At 41.7% G+C, this 26,341-nt stretch overlaps 1 protein-coding gene across 5 annotated transcripts in view; it reads left to right on the top strand.

The window, feature by feature from the left end:
* AKAP7 (A-kinase anchoring protein 7) overlaps window positions 1-26,341 on the top strand; it is a 125,207-nt gene that overhangs the window by 19,184 nt on the left and 79,682 nt on the right. For all 5 annotated transcript variants that reach the window (XR_012002655.1, XR_012002658.1, XM_072764216.1 and 2 more), the window contains exons 3-5: window positions 2,298-2,437; window positions 13,689-13,825; window positions 18,497-18,657. Coding sequence is in view for 3 of the 5 variants with exons in the window: in XM_072764216.1 (XP_072620317.1) it covers window positions 2,298-2,437; window positions 13,689-13,825; window positions 18,497-18,657 (438 nt within the window). In the remaining 2 variants the exon portion in view is untranslated. The remainder of the gene's footprint in view (window positions 1-2,297; window positions 2,438-13,688; window positions 13,826-18,496; window positions 18,658-26,341) is intronic.

Raw genomic sequence — 26,341 nt, 5'->3', positions numbered from 1 at the left:
AGCATATTGATTTGATTTTCCATATTTAAAGAATTGCGTGGGAAATAAAACCCAATGGCATCATATGAGGCAATTCAATCAATGCTCATGATGCAGATGAGAATGCGGCAAAGTTTTTCTTAGTAATAGGATTTATAAAGTTCTGACAAGCTTACCTGTAAACAGGTAGCATATAATAATTTATATTTCAAATACACGTTCTCCGTGAAGATACATCATTTTAACCATATTAATCATCAGGTATATTGTTGATAGTAATGAAGTTCATGCACAAACATACCAGATAATTTTGCCCTAACTCGTAGTGCTGTACTTAGACTTATTACCCGGGTTGCCTTGCTCTAACTTTACCCCTTACCTTCTAGATGTCACAAGTGTATGTTAGTCCTGGAAAGACAGCATGTCTATTTCTACAAACCTTTAGTTTTTAAATTGTAAACATACTTTACTTATTTTTTAAAAGATTTTATTTATTTATTCATGAGAGACACAGAGAGAGAGGCAGAGACACAGGCAGGGGGAGGAGCAGGCTCCATGCAGGGAGCCTGATGGGGGACTCGATCCCGGGATCCCAGGGTCATGACCTGAGCTGAAGGCAGATGCTCAACCCCTGAGCCACCCAGGTGAACCTCTACTAATTTTCTTAGAAGTTAGCATTAAAATACTATTTGTGACATTTATTTAAATTTTGTTTATTCAATATTTTATTCATTTTTTTATTTTTAAAAAATCTTGTTAAAGTCTGTTTACTTATAAGTAATCTCTACACCCAATGTGGGGCTTGAACTCGTGACCTCAGATCAAGAGTCACATTCTTCTCTGACTGAGCCAGTCAGATGCCCTTACTCTTAATATTTTAAAGAACAGTAGGGGTACCTGACAGGCTGAGTTGCTGGAACAGGTGACTCTTCATCTCAGGGTTGTAAGTTTGAGCCCCACGTTGACTGTAGAGAGTACTTAAAAATAAAATCTTCTTCTTTTTAAATTTTTTTTAAATAATAGAAAAAGGGAAGATTACTGTTTGGTTTTCCAGAACTTCCGCAGAGAAGCAGTTGGATTCAGTAGGAAATGCGCTAGAAGGAGAAAATTAAAAGGTCTAACTGCCAGATCTGACTCTGTGACATTGAACGGTTTTTAAGTTTTTCTGCATTTCTGTTTTTTGATGTAGAATAAGGAGTTCAGTAAGATCAGGATGCTGTGGGTTGAGCTGACTTCCCACAAGGCATTGTGTGTAATGATCACTAGGGTCTCTTAGAGTTGATCCCAAAGATGGAACTGACCTCTAGGATTGAATGTAAATAAGGGGGTTTCTTCTTCTCACCCCTTTTCTAAGGTTATACCTCAGAATATGCAATTATACTTGAATTTTTACTAAGTCTCCGTAAGGCCCTCCATTCTGAACAGTAAGCTATTGTTCAGTAAGGCGCAGCCTGAAAACTGTCAGTGGTGGTTTTGCACGCACAGGGGAGTTGCTGATAGAGTCTGTGAAAAAAGGAGACAACAGCATTTCATACTGATTTGGTAATTATTTCTGGGGGCATAGCTTCATAATTAGAATTGTTGGGTGTTGTGAATGAGTCTTTTGAAGATGACGTTAACAAGTAGGCTCCTAAGCGCTTCTCAACTATTTGTGGTTAAGGACCAGTTTTGTTTTGTTTTAATTTCCTATTTGTTGCCAACTGATATTTTTGTAAAATAGAGTAAAAAAATGAACTATTAGAAAAATGAAAAAAAAAAAAACCCACAACATAGAAACCAAAATTCAATAGACAAAATTACTTTGCTTCCTCCTATGGAAGTTTCTAAAACAGTCTCTTGACGCCGACCACAGACCAGACTTGGAGTGGCGTTGCTATCAGTGGTTATGTTGTGGAAGTCACAAATAGACATATACAAGATGGGTGAAAAAAATGATCTTTTCTGGTATCATGAGAATTGTGGCCCCGGGGAGAGGATGGTTGTTAGTGGAGCTCTAGATCATGGGCCACATCTGGCCAACCCTCTGCTTTGTAAAGAGGTTTTATTGGAACACAGCTGCACCTACTTCTCTGTGTTTGTCTACAGCAGACTTGGATAGTTTTGACCAAGACCATGTGATATGCAAAGCCTCAAATATTTACTCTGGGGTCCTTTACAGAAGAGTTTGCTCAGTCCTGCTTTCGATGTGAAAATGACTCTAATGGGTGATTGCTACTTATATAGTGCTTGTTTCCTTTGTTTGTTTGTTTGTTTTTTTGGACTAAATTATCTTTGTTTAAATACATCAGACATATTATTGTTTGACTTTTTCTCTCTAGTCACTGATGTACCCCACATAAATTTGGAGAGAAGTAAAGAAAATGAACGGATCAGTAAAGATCAAATAAAGAAGAGGAAAAAAAAGCAAAAAGGTTATCAACCCAACTATTTCCTATCCATTCCGATCACCAACAAAGAGGTGCTTTGATTTTTTAAATTGGAGTATGGTTGACATGCAATGTCACTTTAGTTTCAACTGCGCAGCATGGGGACGTGACGGTCTGTACAGTGGGCTGCACCCCGTCGCAGATGGGATAGCCCCCGTCTGTCAACACCAGGGACTGTGACCCCTACGCTGTGCCTTTCATCCCCGTGCCTTGTTCATTCCTTGACTGGAAGCCTGTTCCTCCCCGTCCCCTTCACCATTTTCCCGTCCCCCTCCACACTCCCCTCAGGCCACCCTCACTTCTTTGTATTTATGGGTTTGTTTCTGCTTTTTTGTTTGTTTATTCATTTGTTTTGTTTTTTTAAAGGTTTTTTTTTTAACTGTTTTACTCTGAAGTTTATTTTAAATTTAAATTACACTAAATGCTTGTAAGCCCATTTGCTCTCAGCTCTTCAGTGTCTTTGGTGGCATTTTAGCTGGGTATCTGAGAAATAATCCTGTTTAAACAATAGAATGCATTTAAACAGTAATTTTGAGAAATAGTATTTAAGCAATCCTATTTAAACATTAATTTTGCAAAAGCCTTTTGAAAAGTGTTGCCAGGTGGCATGTCAGGGTCGGTTCTCTGTAAGTGTGTATTTGCCGTAATGGAGGACCCCTTCAGAAGCAGGGAGCAGTGGCCAGGTAGGAAAAGAGGATTCCGAAATCTCTTCTGGAAAGTAAAGTGGGTTTCTTGCTGCTTAGTCCTGTGTATGGTGAGGATGATTGCAACATAGAAGTTTCTTTAAAAATTACTCATTGTTGTACCAATTTAATATTGCATGATAAACTTGGGTAGAAGTCTATTAAAAATCTGAAAAATTAATGGGGTATGAATAATAAGAAACAGGACCAGCCAATTGGCCCAAACTAAGAACCCCTTGTATGTGGCGGAGAGCTGCAGTATCTAATTAAAGCTATCTAATTAAAGGAGCAGGGGTGGAGAAGGAAGCTGCCCTGGAAGACTGGCTGTTTTCACATCTTGGTGCAGTTCGAGAGGCAGATCTGAGTTTCCGTTTGATTGTGGACCATGATGCCCTTTACTAGTATTAAACAACAAAAACCCCAAGTACATTTGAAGACCCGGTTGGCTTTAGTGAGCAAGTCCTGAATGGGGCAGCCTCTCATCTGGCGAAGGAAGAGGAACGGGCTCCGTCAAGCTGCAGGAGGGCAGGGTTTAGTGGTAGAGATGGGGAGGAAAGAAGGAAACTGTGGGCAAAGGATCCATCCTTTTAGGCAAGGTCACCCTCTCAAGGAGAAAGGACAGGTCTCTCAGTAAACTTACTTGTGCCCACCAGGAAACCCCATGCGACAGGTAAGTCCCTGGGGTGGTTAGGGTAGGTGTGACCTCTTGCCTTGCTGACACGAGGCCCTTCGCCCCTGTGGTTCCATTCTGGGCCTCTGGTTTCTTTTTAAGGCACCTTTTGCAGTGGCTCCTTCCCTTATTTAACTAGAATGTTTCTGGGGAATGCTAATGAATTTGGAAAAAAATCAAAGCAAATGAAAATTGAAATCAAATAAATATCAAAAGAAAAAAAAATATTCTTGATGCATTCCAGGCAATTTTTGGTCTGTGAGATCACAGTTTAGCTGGGGAGAGAAGATACATAAAAAAAGAAATTTGTATTACCTAGCGATTTTTGTAAAAAATAGAATTTTCTATTTATTTTAAAAATTTTGTAGTTTATTTTTTAAAGTATTTTATTTATTTATTAAAGACAGAGAGAGAGAGAGTTTTTTAAAGTATTTTATTGATTTATTAGAGAAAGAGAGAGAGAGAATGCAGGCATGAGCCCAAGGAGGAGCAGAGGGTGAGGACAAAGCAGACTCCCCTGCTGACCAGGGAGCCTGATCCGGGTCTCGATCCTGGAATCCCAGAGATCGTGATCTGAGCCAAAAGCACTTAACCGACCTTGCCCTGTGATATGAGGTTTTAGAACTTAATGCAGTAAACAATTAATTATGATCTTACTGGTCCGTACCTGTAAAATATGATGTGTTAACATTATGATAGTCCTTCAGAGTGTTTAGGTGACACAAAGTTTAATGTCATCAGCAATGATCTATTATGTTATATGTTATATTAAAATACCTGGGGGATCCCTGGGTGGCTCAGCGGTTTGGTGCCTGCCTTTAGCCCAGGGTGCGATCCTGGAGACCCGGGATCGAGTCCCGCGTCGGGCTCCCTGCATGGAGCCTGCTTCTCCCTCTTCCTGTGTCTCTGCCTCTCTCTCTCTCTCTCATAAATAAATAAATCGTTAAAATAAATAAAATAAAATAAATAAAATAAAATAAAATAAAATAAAATTCTTGTGAGTTATTTGGACAGGTTTTCTTTGAAATTTAGGATCGTAGGTACACACGGAAGTCAGAAGACAGCTGGAGGGCAAAGGTGGTCCTGTTTAATGGAGAAGTCAGAAGCTAGGTCCTCAGGACCCAGAGTGTGGAACAGGCAAGGTGACTTCGCAGGGACCCCCAATCTATGATTGGGAGAGACCCTGGGTTCGGTATTTTGGTTTGCTGCAGAGAGTTTGTCCTACTACCTCCCTCAGTGTAGAAGTTGGGGGAGCACTTCTCTAAGTTGCTTTACCGGCCCTCCGTGGGGCCTGCCCCCTTCACACATCCGTCCGGGCCCGCGGGGTGATCTGAGCAGCCTCCCACCCCCCCAGGCCGGCCTGGCCCTCCTTGCCTAGCTCTGGCCTCCTGCCTCTCCGGTGAAGATCGCTGGGGTCATGAGGTGTGGAGGGCACGTGGCCCAGGCATTCTTTCCTTGTGCACCTTGTTCGGGATTTGGGCCCCAGCAGTGCCCGGAGGAGGGGAAGAGAGGATGGCCTGCACCCTGGGTCTCACCTTGCAGGCTGCCCTAGCCTGTGAGTCTGCCTTTCCCTCTCTGGGAGGCGGTGTAGACAGCGGGAAGACGGGCCTTGTTTGAAGACATCCGGGTGCAGACCCCTGCGGAGGTCGGGCAGGTGACTTGATTTGTGTCATTTTTACATTTCTTTAGGTGTAAAATGGAGGTGATCATTGTTTTCTGAACCCACATCTGGACCTGCCACCTGCCTGCTTCTGTGTCTTGCTATTCCCTGCTGGACGGAGACAGGCTTTGCCATGTCCCCCGAGGCTCTGCACAGACCCGCTTTCTCCGCTTTGGCACCGGTTCCTTGTGCTTGAGCCCCTGTGACCTCGGACCTGCCAGTTTCCTTCTGCCCCCAGAGAAGGCCTCTCCTGTCCGGGAGTTTTGTTTTGGTTTGGTTTTCTCCTCTTGGTTTTGTTAATGACAAAATCTCAGCCTGCCCTCTTCACTGGTGACCCCCGCCCAATCGCTGGCCCCTGCGTGACCTGTCATCCCTGCCACCTGAGCACGGTTGTCACCCTCCCCAGCCTCTCCGGCTTGTCCTCTGTACCCAGAGCAGAGCTTGGCAGCAGCGGAGATGCTGCAGGTGCCCACAGGGGCTGCAGGTGCTCGGGCACACCCAGTCACACCCAGTCACACCAGCAGTGGCGGAGGGTTCAGGAACTCCCGGGTCATGCTAGAGGTCCTGCAGCCATGGGGCGGGGTGGCTTGGCAACTGCAGGGGCCAGGGGCCTGGAGGCCCAGGAGTTGGCCGCTTCCCTCTCCAGGGTGCTGTGTGGGTGACGATGGGCACAGAGGCAGGAGGGGACAGGGTCACGACATACATTTTGCATCTTTAATATGAACGTCTTTTTTGTTTGTTTTAAAGTATCAAATGTTATTTTTCTTTTAAAACTGCTTATGGGCTTTCGTGGGAAGGCCTGGGAAAAGAAGCGGCGTTTATAACGTGTTTCAATGGGAGACTGTGTGCCAAGTTCCAATTAAGTGACCTGCAAACAGGCTTCTGGAAGGGAGCACATTCACAATGAGCTGCTCTACTTTTGGCCTCTACTTGTTGGCATCTAGTTTTTTTTTTTTTGGCATCTAGTTTTAAAGAAAAAAAGGATTCAGATTTACATGGGTCTTTGATTTTAAAACCCATTCTTAGATGTTTGAAATTCTTCCTTAATGGAAATTCATATATTTTTTTTAGGAATAGAACTGGACAATGAATTAGAATGGCCACATATAAATATCCTAATTTCAAGTATATGAAAGAATCTGTTTCTCCACTACCTGCAATTATACATTAGCTTAAAAATAAGAAGAAAAATATTTAATATAATAAATCTTACATGTTTCTTAAATGGCTAGAATTGTCTAATTGTTAATTCTAGTTGGATTTACTCTTGTTGGTTTTATGTGCTTTCTTATGAGTAGTAATATTATAAGATTGAAATCAGCGCTGAAAAAACACAAGGGAACAATCAAACTGAATTCAGGAATATGTTAATTTTTTACAAGATAATTTTTTACAGTAATGGAAAATATTCTTTGGGGGTTTTAAAAGGCATTTGCAACATTTAATCCCATATTTCATCATTTTGTAACATGAAAATTGCTGATCTTACACAATAATAATTGTATATTTGTGCATTCAGTTCTTTCCTGGGAAGTATAATTGTGAAAGTATTTGATACCATGGTGTGCATGTGAACCACTGGGTAGATGTGGAAAATCCTCCTGTTGGAGATTGATTTTTTACTTTTACTCCAGTTTTGCTCTGTCATCAATCTTTCAAGTTCTTTTCATGGTTGTAGACAAGCAAGAAAAATGAAAGTGCTCAGCATTGAACAAAAGTTACGGTAGCAAATTGAAGTGAAAATTCTAGTAAATCTTAATGAGGCAGCAAATTTGGGAACAATATAAGTTAACAGCTTCAAAAAATTCCGAAAATAATGTCAAAAGATGGGGGTCAAAGACATTCTCGTCTGTGCTGGCGTGTGGCTTGTCTTCCTTGTGCAGAAGCGCTGTAACTTTAAGGCTTTGCCTTTGCACCCATGAACGCTTTGAGTCAATTAGAAAGCTTAAAAGGTATAAAAGTGAATTTTCTAACTGCATTATTTTTAGGCATGTGGGGCATGGCTTAGTGGTGAGGTTTAACAGGTGGAAGTGTGTGCTTATTCTCTAAACACAAATATTTAGGATTTTTTAAATTTTTATTACTTTTTTAATATTTAGGATTTTAATGATGCCTTTGCCTTATTTTTCAAAGTTTCTGTCAATATTCTATTTAAATATGACTCTCTAAGTATTAGGTTTTCTGAATGTGCCTGTATGGTGCTGTCAGTGGCTGGGGATTGTGGTGACAGATAAGCTTTAAGGGCTTTGTAGACTTTGAAACAGTGGCTGCAACAATTAGTTTCCTTTGGCCTTTACTGACTTTGGTACTTTATACACTGGGTTGCAGAAGAAGACTGAAGTTTTTTTCGTTTTTCTTTTATGTTTTAAGAATGTAATTAGGAATAAAAAAAAAAAACATTTAAAAAGCTCTTAAGATGATATCAAGCAATACGTAAATTAATCTGGAGCGTCATAGGGAGCACCAAAGCGTGGCTGGAAATACATCACCTGATTGGGGCGTGTCGCTGGCTCAGTCGGAGGAGCATCCAACTCTTAATCTCAGGGTTGTGAGTTGGAGCCCCATGTTGGATATAGAGATTATTTACATAAATAAAACTTTTTTTAAAAAAAGGAAAGAAATCACTTGATTACATTATCTTTAGAATTTTTGTAGGTTGAGGTTAATCCTGTATTATAAGTGCTGTGTGACATTAGGGAATTAATCTTCAAAGTATTTTATGGTTTTTAATATTTAACTTATTTAAAATAGTCTGGAACTATTTTACCATATTTAATTTATAAGCTACTGGATGGTCTGGAACGATTTTACCATGCTGGGTATTGCACTAAGATGTTGAATACACAAACAAATGCAGTTTTTTAGTATTATCCTGAATTTATATATAATTAGTATTTGAGCCCAGAATGAAGAATGTTTATATGAAAATGCAGACAACTTACCTGCTAGGTGCAAATAGCAAGCCCCTGGGCGCCTGGTGGGCACAGGTGGCTGAGCATCCAACCCTTGTCTTTGGCCCAGGTCATGACCTCGGGGTTCTGGCTGGAGCCTGTGATGGAATCCGTGCTCAGTGGGGGGTCTGCTGGGGGGGGGCTCTTCTCTGCCCCCACTCACACACACACTCTCCCTCTCTCAAATAAATAAAACAAACCTTTAAATGAACCAACCAAACAAAAACAAGCAGCAAGTCCCTAGCAATGCTATAATCGTCTCCAAACATTGCTGAACGGTCCCCGGGAGGCAGAACCACAAGGGCAGAGGGCCACGGATTATAATTGGGGCAGTCCCACCCCTCGAATCAGGCGAGTGGTGTAGGGCTTACAGGGCATTTTCACGGAGCTTATGTCCTGGGACCCGTGACACAGCTCTGTGAGTTCGGCCATGCAGATTCCAACATTCCTATTTTGCAGCTGAAGAAGCCAAGACTCTGTGAGACGAGGTGACTTGTGTGGCCTCACACCTATGGTAGACTCGGGTTAAAATCCAGAATTTCTGAGCCAAGTTCGGCATTCTTAATTAGCATCACTCTGCGTATGCGAGTTCTCATCCTGTGCTACTCTTCCTGTTCAGCCAAACCAGAGTTACCACTTGTACCCCTGAGATTTGGAGATGTAATTACATTGTTTAGAGGCATGACTTTGTTTTTAAATTGAAGTATGGTTGGCACACAGCGTCCAGTCATCTCGGGTGGACAGCCTAGGGATTTGGCCATCTACGTTAGGCCATGCTCACCCTGAGCGCAGCCCCCGTGGGTCACCCCCCAGCCCCAGCTCATGCCACCGGCCGTGCTGCCTGCACTGTGCCTTTCATCCTCGGACTTGCTCAGCCCACCCGCGAGCCCGCGTCTCCCACCCCCCACCCGCTGCCCGTCCTACCTTCCTACCTCGCCTCTGGGAGCCGTGAGTGTGAATTCTGTTTCCATAGGTCTGTTTCTGGTTTTTGTTTATTTGTTTTGTGCTTTAGATTCCATATAGAGGTCAACTCTTAGGATATGTATCTTTCTCTGTGTGGCTCAGCATAATACTCTCCAGGTCCGTCCATGTTTTTGCAAATGGCAAGATCTTTGATACCTAATTAACATTCCAATATATAAATATACATAAATATTTATAGTGGAATTATATAGATATGTATAATATCTTCTCTATCAGTGGGCACCAGGTGGCTTCCACAATTTGAATATTGTAAATTATGCTGCAATAAACATGGAGGTGCATGTATGTTTTTGAATTATTATTTTCATTTTCTTTGGTTAAATACCTAGTAGTAGAATTACTGGATCACACTGTATTTTTAATTTATTGAGGAACCTCCATGTTGTTTTCCACAGTGGTTGCAGCTATGTTCCCACCAACAGTGCATGAGGGATCCTTTTTCTTCACATCCTTGTCAACACTTGTTATTTTCTTTTCTTTTTCTTTTTCTTTTTCTTTTTCTTTTTCTTTTTTCTCTTTTTTCTTTTTTTCTTTTCTTTTCTCTTTTCGTTTTTCTTTTCTTTTTCTCTTTTCTTTCTTTTCTTTTCTTTTCTTTTCTTTTCTTTTCTTTTCTTTTCTTTTCTTGTCTTGTCTTGTCTTGTCTTGTCTTGTCTTGTCTTATCTTGTCTTTTTGATTCTAGCCCCTCTGAGAGGTATAAGGTGATATCTCACTGTGGTTTTGATTTGTGTTTCCCTGATGATGAAGACGTTGAGCATCTTTTCATGTATCTGTTGGCCATCTGGATGTCTTCTTTAGAAAAATGTCTCTTCAGGTCCTCTGTCCATGTTTTAATTAGATTATTTGTTTTTTTGGTGTTGAGTTGTATATGTTCTTTGGTTATTAACAAACAAATGTCATTTGAAAGTATCTTCCCCAGGGACACCTGGGTGGCTCAGTCGGCAAAGTGTCTGCCTTCGGCTCAGGTCATGATCCCAGGGCCCTGGGGTTGAGCCCAGCATTAGGATCCCTACTCAGCAAGCAGTCGGCTTCTCCCTTTCTCACTGCTCCTCCCCTCGCTCTTGCTTCCTCACTGGTGTTCACTCTCTGTCTCAAATAAGTAAATAAGGGCAGCCCGGAGGGCTCAGGAGTTTAGCGCCGCCTTTGACCCAGGGCCTGATCTTGGAGACCTGGGATCAAGTCCCATGTTGGGCTCCCTGCATGGAGCCTGCTTTTCCCTCTGCCTGTGTCTGCCTCTCTCTGTGTCTCTTATAAATGAATAAATAAAACCAAAAAAAAAAAAAAAAAAAAAGTAAATAAAATCTTAAAAAAAAATCTGTAGGTTTTCACTTTGTTGATTTCTTTTGCTGTACAAAAGCTTTTTATTTTGGTGTGATCCCAATAGTTTGTTTTTGCTTTGTTTTTCTTGCCTTAGGAGTTGTATCTAGAAAAATGTTACCAAGAGAGATGATGGCCTTTGTTTCCCTCTAGGAGATTTATGGTTTCAGGTCTCACATTTAGGTCTTTTAATCCATTTTGAGTTTATTTTTTGTGTATGGTTTGAGGAAGTGGTCCAGTTTTATTCTTCTACATGTTGCTCTCTGGTTTTCTCTACACCATTTGTTGAAGAGACTTTTTCCTGTTGTATTTCTGTCTCCTTCATCATAGATTAATTGAGCATATGAGTGTATTTTTCTTTTTTGGGCTTTCTGTGTTGTCCCATTGATCTCTGTGTCTATTTTTGTGCCAGTGCCAGAAGTCTAACAGCTTTGAGCACCTCTGATGCCCTTGACACTGGGTGAGGCCCTTTCCATATGAACCTTGACCCTCTTGAGTTGCTTTGTTAGGACCATAAGCCAATTTCAATATTTTGCTATACCTGGAAAAAACTCAAAAATTCAAATTTAAAATCATTTGTGAGTAATATAGATTTACTTTAAAGGTCTTTTTGAGAGGGCCAATGTATTCCATCACACAGTATCCAGTAAGACTTCCTAAAAATCTTTGAATTCCTTTTTTCCTTCTTCATTCTTGTGTTTCATTCTTAAGCCAGTACCCACATCTCTGCCCCCTTTGTCCCATCTAGAAAACAAGCCAATTCCTTATATCTGTTGTATTTTTTCTTGTGTGTTGTAATTTATTCTTAAATTTCTTTGTTTTGGTATATGATTTTAAACAGATTTTTTTTTGATCTTCTGTTTTTCAGTTTATTTTCATAGAGTTAATACCGATACCTACCACATAGAGATGTTCAGAGGCTTCAGTGGACTAATATGTGTAAAATGCTCACTTTGGTACTTAGAACCTAGTGATCACACCATATAGGTTAGTTAGTGCTATTGTTCTTTATTATTTTTTGTTTTGTTTTCTTAATTAAACTTTTTTTGAGAAAAAATAATTTATTTCTGTAAGTAAGGGAGTAGATAATTAAATTATTGGGCATCTATACAATTGGAACCCCGTGCCATTAAAGAAAATGAAGATATTCAATATATTTAATGATTTGGAAAATGTCTAATAAATTTTAGGTGCAAAAGCACATCTCAGCATGATGTGACCTGACCATTACTGATGTATCCTCAGGCCAGTTCTCTTCTTTATCTTACTTTACTTTAATTCCGGCACAGGGAACACACAGTGTTGTATTGGTTTCAGCTGTACTTTTGCATGTTGTTTCTCTTACTGTTATGAGTAGCCAAGGTGTGGTGGTGGGTTAGAGAAATAAACATGGCCCTGGAGGAGTTGACAGTCGAGTTTTATTGATACAGAGTTAGAGGAGAGGGACTCCCTGCGACCCTCATGTGCGGTCGGGTCAGGAGCACTTGGTTTCTCAGGCTCTGGGATTCGTTGAAGGGACCCCTGGCCTTGGGCCATCACACATCAGGTGTTGCTACATCACTGCCTCCCAGAAAACCCCCTTTCCTGTGTCGCCGTCGCCCAGATGGCAAGGGAAAGAGACCGGCGAGGTGATTGTGGGGACACAGATTTACTGTGAAGCTGCCCGGGAGGCCAGGTCCCCAGGAGGCCAGGTCCCCAGGGAGGCTAGGTCCCTGGGCAGCCAGGTCCCCGGGCAGCCAGGTCTCTGGGAGGCCAGGTCCCCGGGCAGCTAGGTCCCCAGGAGACCAGGTACCAGGGAGGCCAGGTCCCCGGGCAGCCAGGTCCCAGGGGGGAGGCCAGGTCCTGGGGAGGCCAGGTCCCAGGAGGCCAGGTCCCTGAGCAGCCAGGTCCCTGGGAGGCCAGGTCTTCAGGAGGCCAGGTCCCCAGGAGGCCAGGTCCCCGAGGGCATCTCAGGGTTTGCCCAGTTCCCTCCTGTGTGTACTGGGAGTGTTGTTGGGAGAAAGCAGCGACTCCAGCATCAGGACAGTCCGTTGTGCTCCGAGCCCCTTTGTCCGATCTCGCAGTGTCATAGTGGCCCCTGCCCCTGTTGTGGCCCCTGCCCTCCCTCTGGTCACTGACTGAGCGCCCGGCCTCCGGGCTCCTGGGCGCTCTCTCCTCTCCGAGGGCGGCTCGCTTTGCCGTCAGCTGTGAGCTCCTCGGCGACTCTCCTTGCCCGGCTGTGCCCCTCCTCACACATCTGAGCAAGTGACAATAGTCACTCCTGTTGAGATTTTTGCTGTCCTAAAAAATCTTAAAGGCCGTGAAGAATGGGTTCTCAGACACATTCACTTGGGGACAAATAAATAATACTTCCAACAGAAATGGAATGTTGTCTGCTGGCTTGACCTTTCTGTGGCAAGAATAAAACTTTTTTTTTTTTTTTATTTTAGGAAAGATCATGATTATCATGAGTCATACTGCATATTCCAAGGACCATTTTTTGAAAAGCTGCGTGGTCACTGAGAGATTGTCAACCAGGGGGTTCAACCCAGTGACTCAGTTTGTAAAATAAGGGTATTAGGCTTGATTTTTTTTAAAAGATTTATTTATTTATTTGTGTGTGAGAGAGAGAGAGAACAGGAGGGGCAAAGGGAGAGGGGGAGAGTCTCAAGCAGACGCCCTGCTCAGCACAGAGCCCTGGGTGGGGCTCGACCTCATGACTCTGAGATCCCAACCTGAGCTGAAATCAAGCGTCAGGTGTTTGACCGACTGAGCCTCCCAGGCGCCCGTAGGTTTGGTGTTTTTAAGATGGACATGGATTGTATGATTCTTCAAGACTTATATATCCTATTAAGCTTCCAAAATTCATTTTATCCAGGGTATTTGAGAACAAATAGGTAATTAAGCGTTGTTGAGTTGAGGGATCTTGACATCGTTCTAATTTTGGTTGTTGCTTATTTTTCTTCTTGACTGACATGTCGTCTTAGGAAATCTTGCTTACCTAACCTCTGTTCTGTGTGTATATGTGTGTGTGCGATTAGATTACAAGAGGAATTAAGATCCTGCAAAATGCAATACTCCAGCAAGATGAGCGACTAGCCAAAGCCATGACCAGTGACGGCTCCTTTCACGTTACCCTGCTGGTGATGCAGCTATTAAACGAAGATGAAGTCAACCTGTGAGTACTACGTCTTCCTCGAATATCGTTTTCCAGATTATTACTTTGGTATGAGTGAACATAGCAGAACCCAAAGAGGCGCTGAAATTCTGAGGAAACATCCTTTGTTATAATTTATTTCAGTTAATAGTCAATGTGCGGAATTAGCAATGCAAATATTCCTTCTAATCTAGGCTTTTAAACTCTGTTACTGTCGTCAAATAGTGGCCCTGGGTCTGCGGTTGCTGCCCGCGTTGATCGCGGATGCCCTCTGGGGCTGACCACGCAGGTTCGGATTCTTGGTAAAGGTCGGGAGTCACAGCCCAACCACCTCTGAATGGCTGCCTGGTTCAGGGCAAATCATGCGCTTTTTGAGGAAACGGGGACCGTAATAGTTCCAGTGCATGGCGCTGCCGCCAGCCTGCGGTGGGGGGCCTCGGCCTTCCCCTCCCCCGGGATGCTCGCGGGCACATGTCATGGCTCCTTCCTGGTGACCCTCCGTGTGGTTCTGGTTCAGCCTGGGTTCTGGGTTCTACCTCTCTGGAGAAGCAGTCTGACCGCCTTGCAGTCGCTCCCGTTTTCTCCATCGCATGTCGCTTCCCAAGGGAATGAAAGACATGGCTTGGCTGGGGGCGGCCACCCGTCAGGACCCAGGGTCCTGTCCAACCTGGAGCCGCCACGGGCGGCAAGGACACTCTGGGGGAGCCCTGGCTCAGCGAGGCTGGGAGACCTGGGTCATGGAGATGGGCGAGCCCAGCAGGTGCCTCTGTGGGCACCCTTGTCCCCGGGCCCACCAGGACCCAGACATGGTGCCGCAGGGCCTGTGTCCTGCCGGGTGGCCTCGGAGGCCAGGCGGGCGGGCAGGAAGGGAGCCCGGGGCTTGCTGGCAGGGCCCCTGCTTCAGCAGCACGTGCGGCTCCCAAGGCCAGAGGAGCAAGGGTGTGTGGGGCGCCACCGGGGTACCCGGGACGTGGCCAGGCCATGTCCCCGAAGTGGGACCCTGAGCATGGGCAGGCCGACCAGAGGGCCTCCTCAGTCCTCCTAGGAGAGCGCAGGCCCCGGGAAGGGGAGGGGAGGGGGCTCCCCCCATGGAAGGAAGCTTGTACCCCGGAGACCTTTTTAAACCAGAAAAGGTTGAGCCACCATCATCAGCGGGTTTGGGTCCATCTGTGTCCTTGGAGCTGGGCCTCCGCTCCCCAGGCTGCACCCCCACGGATGTGGCTTCCTTTGTTCTCCTAACAGCGCGGGAGGCCGCAGTGGAGGCCGCAGTGGAGGCTGCAGTGGAGGCTGCAGTGAGGCCCCAGCGAGGAGGCAGGAGCCCTAGGAAGTAGCCAACCCTGGTCAGCAGGGAGGCCGGAGCCAGTCGGTCCCCTTACCACTCGGGGAGGCAGCATGAGGCTGCAAGGCCTAGATGGGGGATGGGGGGGCAGAGACCCTGCTTGAGTACCATGGCCTCCTGCAGCCCGAGGCCTCCAGTGAGGGGCACGTGGTGGGCAGCAGGGCCAGGTGACGGCAGGTGCCTCCTCCGTCCCAGGCTTGTCCACGTCCTGGTGCAAGCAGGATGCTTTGAGGGAGGTTTGGGGGCCCTCTGGGTTGTCACGGTGGGGCTCGGTGAGGGGAGGGTCGCTGGGCTGCCCGTCGGGGTCCCGTGCCATCCGGCTCCCATCAGGCCCCCATCCAGCCCCCATCAGGCCCCCATCCAGCCCCCATCTGCCCCCATCCGGCCCTCATCTGGCCCCCATCCGGCCCAGCCATCCAGCCCAGCCATCCAGCCCCCATCCAGCCCCCATCCGGCCCAGCCCTAGCCGGGGCTCCTCGCAGATCCTCACAGTTTCGCGAAGAACCAAATGTCCAGCGAGTCTCCGCGGCGTGAAGTGGCGACCTTGTGCGACCTCCTGGTACTGGGAATATTGTCCCTCCTCGGAGGTGATGAGCATGTACTGGCAGCTTAGCGATTCTTCTCAACAAAACTGTAATGAAAGCTCTAGGAAACCAACGAGGCCTGTTGTAGGAACCACAGCGACAGCCCCTGGGACTCGCCCGCACAGGGTCCTGAGCCAGGTGCTTGGGGAAAAGGACGAACCAGGAACGGCCCCTACGCTCTGGGTCATGCAGCTGCCGTCACTAGATGCCCGCTGACCTGAAATGGCCATGGCAGAGGACGAGGACAAACCGCCGTGTCCCAAAGGCACGAAGCAGTAATGGCATTTCAAAGGACAAAAGATTTCCTACTAGTTTGGGAAGCCAGGGAAGTGTCTGTGGCAGTGTGTTAGCTTGTATTTTTTATTTTATTTAAAAAAAAAAAGGATTTATTTATTTATCTTGCAGAGAGAGAGGGAGAGAGAGAGAGTGGGAGGGTACAAGTGGAGGGAGACCCCCGGCCCCCCACCCCCCTCAGCAGGGCCCCCAGCAGGCTCCACCCCAGCACCCTGAGGTCACAGCCTGAGCCCAGGGCATGAGCCAGCCGAGTCAGGGACCCAGTCACCCAGGCGTCCGCAGCGTGAACCTTCAAAGGAGGAGCAGAATCAAGACGTGTCTTCACTCGGGGAGCTTGATAGTGAGAGAGGAACCGATCTGGTTTCCTGGTAAAACATTATATATATCAAGGATTTTCTGAGTCTCTGATTTTATTTATTTATTTATTTATTTATTTATTTATTTAGTCAGTCAGTCTCTGATCTTTTTTTAATTTTACCTTCCATCCTATACCGTATAGTAAGCTGGCTTCTGTATTGTCATTTTCTTGTTCTGTGTTCTTTTCAAAATCTAGTATGGTCATCGAGGTCGACCAGTGGGTTGGGTGTGGGGTGCGCGGAAGCGGTTTCTAGAATCACGAATTTCTTCAGGGCGCCTGGCTGACTCTTGATGTCAGAGTCACAAGTTTAAGCCCCATGGTGGCTACAGTGATTACTTAAAGAAAAAAAAAAAAGATTTTTTTAAAATCATGAATTTCTTCAGACACCACGTCAGGTCCTTTGTCCTCAGAACTTGGGAGAAAGGGATAGAAATTTTAAGGCCAAACCCAGCTGCTGAGCTGCAGAATGGCTGCGCTCCCTGCCTTAATTTCAGACGCACCTTTGGGGCTAAAGCCCCGTTTCAGAGCCGTTTCCTGGATGCGTACACTTTCTCCTCGGTTTACCATGGAGAAGTCTTTGTGTAAACCATTCTTGAGAAGATACGCTATTCCAAAGAATTTGGAAGTCGGTGATACTTACCAATAGACCCCAGGACTCTTCCTCTCGGTGATGGGTGACGTCTCCTTGGGACTTCGTGCTCTATGCACCCAGAAAACTGAAAAAGCTGAAACTGGACTGATGTTGGATTATTTAGATTTTTTTTTAATGAAAAATAGCACGTAGGATTCGCTGTCTATGAAAAGCCCTAGGCTTTTGTGTGGCCTACATTTATTTTATTTATTTATTTATTTATTTATTTATTTACTCATTCATTCATTCATTCATTCATTTATTTTTGTGGCCTCCATCTGAATTGAGTGTCTCGAATTCCCCAATCAGTGAGTGATGGGCCAGAGCGGGTGCCCTCCCCTCACGTCTCTAACCCCCACAGCCAAGGCCCGTCCCACGGCCGGCCAGGGACGCACACTGTGTCTTCTGCACGGATGCAGTCAGCGCAGATTGGGTTTAGGACATGGACTGGGAGGCACAATGGCAAATGCTGACCTCTCTGAAGGTGTTTTGAAGTATTATTGTACGTTATGTTATGGCCTTGACGAGAATTGAAACTCGGTGTGAAGTTATGGATGGAATCAGTTACAGACTATATATGAAAACTAATTTAGAAATACAAAAGAGCTAGAAAAGTACCTAAATTTCTTTTCACACATTTGACATCTAATTATTGGTGAACAAATCACACTGATTAGTTGAAAATAAAGATGTTTCCTCTGAAGGGTATTTTAAGGCCGTCTCCATTATGTAAGAATGTACCTTTCTCTTTTTGGAGTAATTGCTGCCATCTAGTGAGATTTTAATTTTTTCTCATAACGCCATACCTACACTAGAATTCTCTTAAAGATGGAAGGAATTTATCCTAATTTTCAAAATATTCCAAATCTGATAATGTTTGATTCATTCATATAGTAAACATTTGTTATTATGAAGAAAAATAAAGTATTTGAAACACAGAATAGTCCTATAATCACATACATTAAACAGAAATAAACTCAGACGGTTGTAGTTGGCAAATAGAAGCTTGTATTTTCGTTTAATCCAGTTACAGTATTATCTTATTATGGAGGCTGTTATGGTTTAAGAGATAATGAATATTAAGTTTTAGTGCTTTGCAGATAGTAATTACTATATTGGTACTTTTCATAAGAATCTAGAACTTTCCATATAATCTAATATAAGCTTTTGTGATATTATTTTTTTTGGAATATATTATCAGTAATTTTTTTTTTAGTTGTTTATGCAGCATTTTCTTGATTAAAAACCTCTTGGTGAACTATAAAATAGTATTTTCTTTCATGTCTTTAATGTAAATTACAATTAAGTAAAGATTTAATTTACTTCTTCCATAATTTTTGTGGGAAATTAATGTTTAATTTGAATCACATGGGTTAGATTTTGAACCTTAATTAGAACAAATATCAAAACTTATCTTTCTAAAACTGATTGTTTCTTGTTTGGTTTTATATATTTCATTACTTAAAAATATATCATCTCTTCCCAGTGGTATCGGTGCTCTTTTGGAATTAAAACCATTCATAGAAGAAATCCTCCAAGGAAAAGAGTTGATTTTGCCCTTTCAAGGGGTTGACACTTTTGGAAATCAGGTTGGATTTGTGAAGCTGGCAGAAGGACATCACATAAATCTACTTTTGGAGATAGCAGGTAAAGCAAAACAGCAACAAATCCATGGGAAATCTCCTGTGTTGAAGAAGCAATCTCTTTCCCATCCCCAATTCTCATAATAGACCTTTGACACCTTTTAGCTTTGGAGAGCCATTATAACCTTATGCTAGCAATGAGCTGCTTTGGTATTTGCATGTGTAGGTGAGCAGCCAAATAAAACACCTGAAAGTTATCTTGAGTTTTTTTTTTTTTTCTTTGAGTATGGTTGACACACAATGCTCCATTAGTTTCAGGTGCACAACATAGTGATTTGATAAGTTTATACTATGTTCACCACGAGCGTAGCTACCATCTGACCCAGTACATCCTTCTTACAGCCACAGCCTTTATCCCTTATGCAGTGACTTTTATTCCCATGACTTCTTTTTTTTTTAAAAATATTGATCCACTGTAGAGAGAGAGAGAGAGTTGGGGGCAGGGGCAGAGGGAGAGGACTCCGCTGAGTGGGGAGCCTGTTGCAGGGCCCAATCTCACGACCCAGATCATGACCTGAGCTGAAACCAAGAATTGGACGCTTCATCGACTGAGCCACCCAGGCGTCCCCTGATTTACTCATTCCATACCTGGAAGCCTGTGTCTCCCACCACTTCACCCACTTTGCCCAACCCCCCACTGCTCTCCCTTCCTGCAGCTGTTGTTTTGGTCTCTATTTAGAGGCCTGATTCTGCTTTTTTGTTTGTTTATGTGTTTGTTTTGTTTTGTTGTTTTCAGATTTCACTTATAACTAGAATCATATGGTATTTATCTTTCTCTGTCTTATTTCACTTAGGATAATATGCTTAGGTCCGTCCATGTTGTCTTGAATGGCATGATCCCACCTTTTCTATGGCTGTGTAATATTCTGGTGTATATATACCACATCTTCCTGTTGATGGACACTTAGGTTGCTTCTGTATTTGGGCTATTGTAAATAATGCTGCAATTAATATGGAGGTGTGTATGTTTTTTTGAATTGGTGTCTTTGTTTTTTGGGTAAAGACTCAGGAGTGGAATTATTGGATCATATGGTGTTTCTATTTGTGATTTTTTGAGGAACCTCCATACTGTTTTCTACAGTGACTGTATTATTTTGATTTTTCGACCTGAGGATATGTTGACTCTGGGCAGTCTGGATGGTGATGGGCTGGACTTCAGTATCTGCTAGGACTGTCCTGATCCTAAGTCTGCAGAATTCCAGTGCTTTTCATGACATTTGACATATATTTGGCATTAAGTAAGTATTGACAGTATGGATAAGAATCACTGATTGCCTATTCCGAGACTTATGGGACTTGTCCACCCCGTTCCAGAGAGTCCCTGAGTCCCTGAGTGAGGCAGCATCATTTTCCTCTATGGTACTTTCCCCGCTTTCTGTTTAGGTGCTACTCTGAGCAGGAGGTCCTTTGGTGATGTTAGAAGGTATCACAGGTTACTTCATGTAGCACAATTGAAAGTGTGTAGTGAAGTAGAAGCAGAAAATTACAAAATCTGGATGAACGACTTTTGAGTTGATCTACAGATTGTAGTTTGAGTGTTAATCTACATGCTGTAAAGAATTTTTATTTTCATGTCACATCATCTCGTGTCCTTTCATTTCAGGTTTAGTGATTTTTGGTTTGTAACAGACTCATCATTGGTCCATGCTCATTTAACTTTATCCATCTATCTACCTGTCTATCTGTCATCTATTGGCCATCCATCCATCTATTTTTAAATGGTATCATAATCACCTGGAAATCCACCACCAAATAAAACACACAAAACAAAGTCCACAAAACAAAAGTTGGACACTGGTAATAATTTAACTGTATTATCCTTTTCATTAATCCATTATATGGCCATCCTTCATCATCCTGAAGTCAGTGTTTATTATTTCCTTATATTCTCCCAAAGTCTATGTATTTTTAAGTGGTTTTAACCTTATGTATGATTTTTTTTGGAGACATACTTTTTTTTTTTTCTACTTAGGGTCATATTGTCTTTATGTTGTTTTATAGTTACCCATTCAGAAGTACATCTCTTGGGGTGCCTGGCTGGCACAGTCTAAAGGGCACATGACTCTTGATCTCAGGGTCGTGAGTTCAAACCCCACACTGGGCATACAGCTTACTTAAATAAATACATAATTTTAAAAAACAACCCCTCCCCCCCAAAAAAAGGGCATCTCTTTTTGGGTTAAGGGAGACATTGTGAGGATCAAGTTTCATTTTATTGTTGGTTATGTTTTCTTTTGTAGAGCAAAGTACATATAAACAAACATGCAAACAATATTTTTGAGTCAAGAAGGATTTAAAATTATTAGTTGGTCAAGAAAAAGGCAACTCTAACAGTTTTGAGAGCAGAGCATTTGGGATCCAATGCCCACAGATAACAAACTTAATCTGTTCTTCCTAATTGCTCTGGAGAAAATGCTAGGTATAGGTTTTTTTCTTTTGGAATATAAATATCCCTGATCTCAAGAAACATTTCTAATTAGTCATTCATTCATTGTTCTTTTAAATAATTCAATGGGTGCTTGCAACATTGAGAATTCCATCCATTCTTAGCAAATATTCTCACAAAGGCAGTTTCCAGAATTGATGAAAGATCCATTGTACGCTGAGGAATGTGAGATCTTGCCAGCTTTCGTATGACTATGAGCCCAAGGGTGTTGCTTTGTCATTTTAGGAAAGGCCACTGCCCCTGTAATTCTTTTCTCAATGTAAGAGACTGTTACTTAAAAATATATATATACTTTTCTAAAATTTAAACAAAACGTTACAAAAATGGAAAATAGAGGGAGAATAGCATTCTGTCCTCATATAATCACTGCTTGTTATGCTTGCTTTTAATCTCTTGTGTATTTTATACTGTTGCTTTTGATTATACTTTTATGCACTTTTATAAGAAATCAATATTTAAATATGTATATGGAAAATTTTCATTGAAGTTTAGTGAATATATGGATTAATACCCCACATATATAATGTTCAGATACAGTGTTCAATACAGGGAATTTTTGTCAATATTTCACTTTATTGGATTTATTTTGACAAAAATGCCTCAGGATTAGTATTGCTTTAGTCCAACAGTGTCAGTAAATAATGTAATGTTTGTGTCACTTTTTATAAACTACTTATTCAGTGTCAGTAAATAATGTAATATTTATCTTTGTGTCCTTTTTATTTTTTATTTTTTATTTTTATTTTTTGTGTCCTTTTTATAAACTACTTATTCAAATGATATAGTTCTACATTTAGAATTGACCAGAGCCCTACATTTCTTAAAACTGTAATAAACTATGTTTATGTATATGCCGATAAAAGAATATTAAAATCTTATTTGTTCAAAATTGTCAAGGTAGAGCTAGTTTGACTTAGTGGAAGAGCAGAATTTTTTAAAAAAATAAATTTAATTATTAAAGTATTAATAAAGAAGTTTAAGTTCATATTATGAAGTAAAATTACCTTGAAAAGTAGTTGAACATTATAACTCATGAATAGTATGATTTACCTAGTTTTTAGAGTTTTAAAACTTGCAAGTTAAAAGAAACAAACTCCAAAAAAATTTTTTTTATTTAAATTAAATTAACATAAAATGATTATCAGTTTCAAAGGTAGAGGTCAGCGATTCCTCAGTCTATATAATACCCACTGCTCATTACATCATGTGCCCTCCTTAATGACCATCCCTCAAACAAGTTTTTAAATTATATAGTTGTTATGAAAAAAGAAGTGAATTTTAGACTCTAATATTTTAACTTATTGCTGAAAATTGCAGGATAAAGAATAATTTAGAATTTTTAATGTAAAATTGAAGACATGTATTCTATATTTTGGACTAATACAGTCTGAATAGATGTGTTTTACCATCAGTACTTGAACTATGCATACAGGTACGTTGCTGCCAAGTGTTATTCCTGGTAGATGCCAGTGGGCTGAAGACACTAGGCCCATCTTTGCCCACAGTGTCCACGCAGGGTGTGTGGCCTCAAAGCTCTGTGTGTCCTGTCAGCTTCCTAGCCGGACCTTGAGAGATCCTGTTTTTCCAGAATAAAACAGAACCTACTTTCTCCTTTCTTAGCAGTACGCAGGAGCTGATAGAGCTAAGAAGATTTTGAAAATTATGCATTTATATGGCATTTCTCCACATCCTACAATAATGACATTGCACTGCAAAGCTTTTGTGTAGAAATGAATATGTGATCTCATTCCTTTATTTCAGCGAAAATATAATTTTGTTAAGATGTGTATTAGATTGAGAGATTGCTAAAAATTTAGCCTGCTAGAATTACGATAGTTCTTGCAAATCTTTTTCTTTTTTTAATGAGGAAAGTGCCCTTGGCTAGCATGATAGAAGATTCTAAGTGTACTTCTCTCACACAAGGAAAAGTGGAAGGTTTTTAGGATGTCCATTTGAACATTGCACTTTCTCTTACATTGACTGTCATTTCCCCCAAAGATGGGACCATATGTCTGGTTAACATCCATTACCTCACATAGTTACACATTTTTTTCTTGTGATGAGAACTTGTAAGATTTACTCTAGCGGCACTTGGGTGGCTCAGTTGCTTGAATGCCGACTCTTGGTTTTGCCTCTGCTCAGATCCTGATCTCAGGGTGGGAGCCCTGCATCCTACTTGGCCTAAGCTCGAAATCTTGCTGGTTTCTCCCCACCCGCTGCCTCCCCTCAGCCACCTGTGTGTGTGCACGTGCGCGCCCTCTTTTCCTCTCTCACTGTATATTGTCCACTCATTATTTAAGCCTATCTGTAAACTTTTTTTAGGGAAGGGATTTTTTTTATATTTAAATTTTTAATTTCAGTGCAGTTAAAATAGTATTATTTTAGTTTCAGGTGTACAATATAGTGATTCAGCAGTCCTGTACATCACTCAGTGCTCATCATGATAAGTGCCCTCCTCAGTCCCCATCCCCTAGCTCTCCCCTCCCCTCTTCCCCTCCCCTTTGGGGATCGTCAGTTTGTTGTCTATAGTTAAGGGTCTGTTTCTTGGTTTGTCTCTCTCTTTTTTCTTTGTTCATTTGTTTCTTAAATTCTACATATGAGTGAAGTCATGTGGTATTCGTCTTCCTCTGACTTATTTTGCTTATCATTATATTCTTTGGTTCTATCTACTTTGTTGCAAATGGCAAGATTTTATTCTTTTTTATGACAGAATAATATTCTATTGTATGTATATACCATATTTTTTTACCCATTTACCTATATCAATGGACACTGGGCTGTTTCCATATCTTGGCTATTGTAAATAATGCTGTAATAATCATAGGGGTATATGTATCCTTTTGAATGAGTGTTTTTGCATAAGTGTTTTTGGATAAAGATCAAATAGTGCAATTGCTGGGTCATAGGGTAATCCCATTTTTAGCTTTTGAGGACCTTCCACGCTGTTTTCCACAGTGGCTGCAGGTGTTTGCATTCCCACCAACAGTGCAAAAGGGGTTGCTTTTCCTAAACATTCTTACCAACGCCTGTTGTTTTTTTTTTGTTTGTTTGTTTTTGATTTTAACCATTCTGACATGTATGATCACGCTATTTTGATTACTGTAGCTTTGTAGTAAATTTTGAAACAAAAAAGTGTAAGATTTCCAACTTTGTTCTTATTAATAGTTTTTGGCTATTTAGGGTCCTTTGAGATTCCAGTGAATTTTAGGATGACTTTTTTTCTATTTCTGCAAAAAGTGTCACTGTAACTTTGGTAGGAATTGCATTAAATCTGTAGATCACTTTGGGTGTTATTGCCATCTTAGCAGCATTAAGGTTTCCAGTCCATGACCATGAGATGTCCATTTCCCATTTACTTTAGTCTTTAATTTCTTTCTGCAATATGTTGTAGTTGTCAGTCTTTTGCCTCCTTGTTAAAGTTAATTACTAAGTATTTTATTATTTTTGGTACTACTATCAATGGAATTGTTTTCTTAATTTCTTTTTCAGACTGTATTATTGATCTTTTATAAAACTCATTTCATGGGGCACCTGGGTGACTCAGTTGGTTAAATGTCTGCCTTTGGCTCAGGTCACAATCCCGGGGTCCTGGGAGGGAGCCTGAGTCCCGGATAAGCAGGGAGTCTGCTGCTTTCTCCCTCTGCCCCTCCCCCTGCTTGCACTCTCTCTCTCTCTCAAGTAAATAAATAAATAAAATCTAAAACAAAACAAAAAAAAAACCCACAACTTATTTCAGACATTACTTCCAAAATAAAGGCTTTTCTGATTTCTTCAAAATAGAAATGACTATTTTCTCCCCTAATCTCCCCTGTATTCTATAGATGGATATCTATGGTAGAAAATGTAATATTTCATTGTATTTGATTGTTTAGGGATCAATGTTTCTCAATTAGAGTGGGAGCTCTTTGAGGGAATCTTTCCTCTTTGTGTCCCCAGAGCCTGTTATGTAATAGAGATCCAATAAATATCTTTTAAATTGATATGTAAACAAATGAAAAAATGTATGATGTAAACATAAAAGTGTAGTTGAAAGAACATTTAACTTTACGTAGTCTCTCTTCCCTTGTTTATATTCATGTCTAAATCTTCGTATGACAGTAAAATCCAGGCCTGGTGTCTGGAATCCCTGAAGGAGGGCACCTGGGCGGCTCAGTCAGTTAGGCATCTGACTTCGGCTCAGGTCATGATCTTGGGGTCTTGGGATCGAGCCCTGCCTGGTGCTCTGTGCTCAGCGGGGAGCCTGCTTCTCCCTCTCCCGCAGCCCCTCCCCTTGCTTGTTCTCTCTCTCTCTCTCTAATAAATAAAGAACACCTTAAAAAAAAAAAATAGAATCCCTGATGGATGATGCACCAGCATTCCCTGACTGTTCACTTGGACTAGCTCATTGTTAAGATAAGGAGAGGGACCTGCGAGACCAAACGTAATGGCCTCATCACTTTCACTGTTGAGGGCAAGTGACGTGTCCAAGAACACAAGTTGAATAATAGGAGAACTAGGCTGGTGTTAGAATGCTCACCTGGAGTCTCTTTCTTCAACTGCAGTGGAATGAATGTGATTCCTCTGGCATCAAGGTGTAATTTTAAAGACTTGCTTTTAAGAATGAAACGTTTTAAAGTTCTATTTGACAGTTTTACAAGTAATCGATTGGAAATACCTGCTTAAAATGATGAGTATAAAAATTTTAAATTGAAGTTCATTTCAACATTATGCCAGCCGTTATGTTGAAGCATAGAGTTCAGGTGATTTACTAAAACATCTAAAAATGGAACAGTTTAAGTAGCGCATGGAAACAAGAATCCTTTAAATAGTAATAACCGTTAAAACAGTTGTATCACTTTTATTTAAAGTTTTAAATGGCTAAAAAGTGATTCTAAAATTCTATTGAGATTTTTCATATTATATGTGACATAGTTTTACTGTAACTTACAAGGGTATATGGAAGTATCTTCCAGATGGGAAGACCTTACCACCTCCTGTTGTGTGGTGTATCGTCTCATCACAGATTGGTCTTCTTAAAACTAAAATCCAACTTATTATTTCTGGTGTATCTGAAATAGAATATTTAAATTTAAGAATATATTAGAAAAAAAGAATATATTAGGACTACCTAATTTACATTTCATCTTCTAGGCTATTTTTATTAATAATCTCATTTATACACCTCAATAAAAAAAATTAACCTTTGTGATTATTCTCATATATATCATGGTATCATATAAATATCCCTCACCGTGTTAGAAAC

The sequence above is a fragment of the Vulpes vulpes genome, chromosome 1 (assembly GCF_048418805.1).
Source record: "Vulpes vulpes isolate BD-2025 chromosome 1, VulVul3, whole genome shotgun sequence".
In the NCBI taxonomy this organism is placed as follows: Eukaryota; Metazoa; Chordata; class Mammalia; order Carnivora; family Canidae; genus Vulpes; species Vulpes vulpes.
This window is presented reverse-complemented; position numbering and strand designations above follow the sequence as displayed.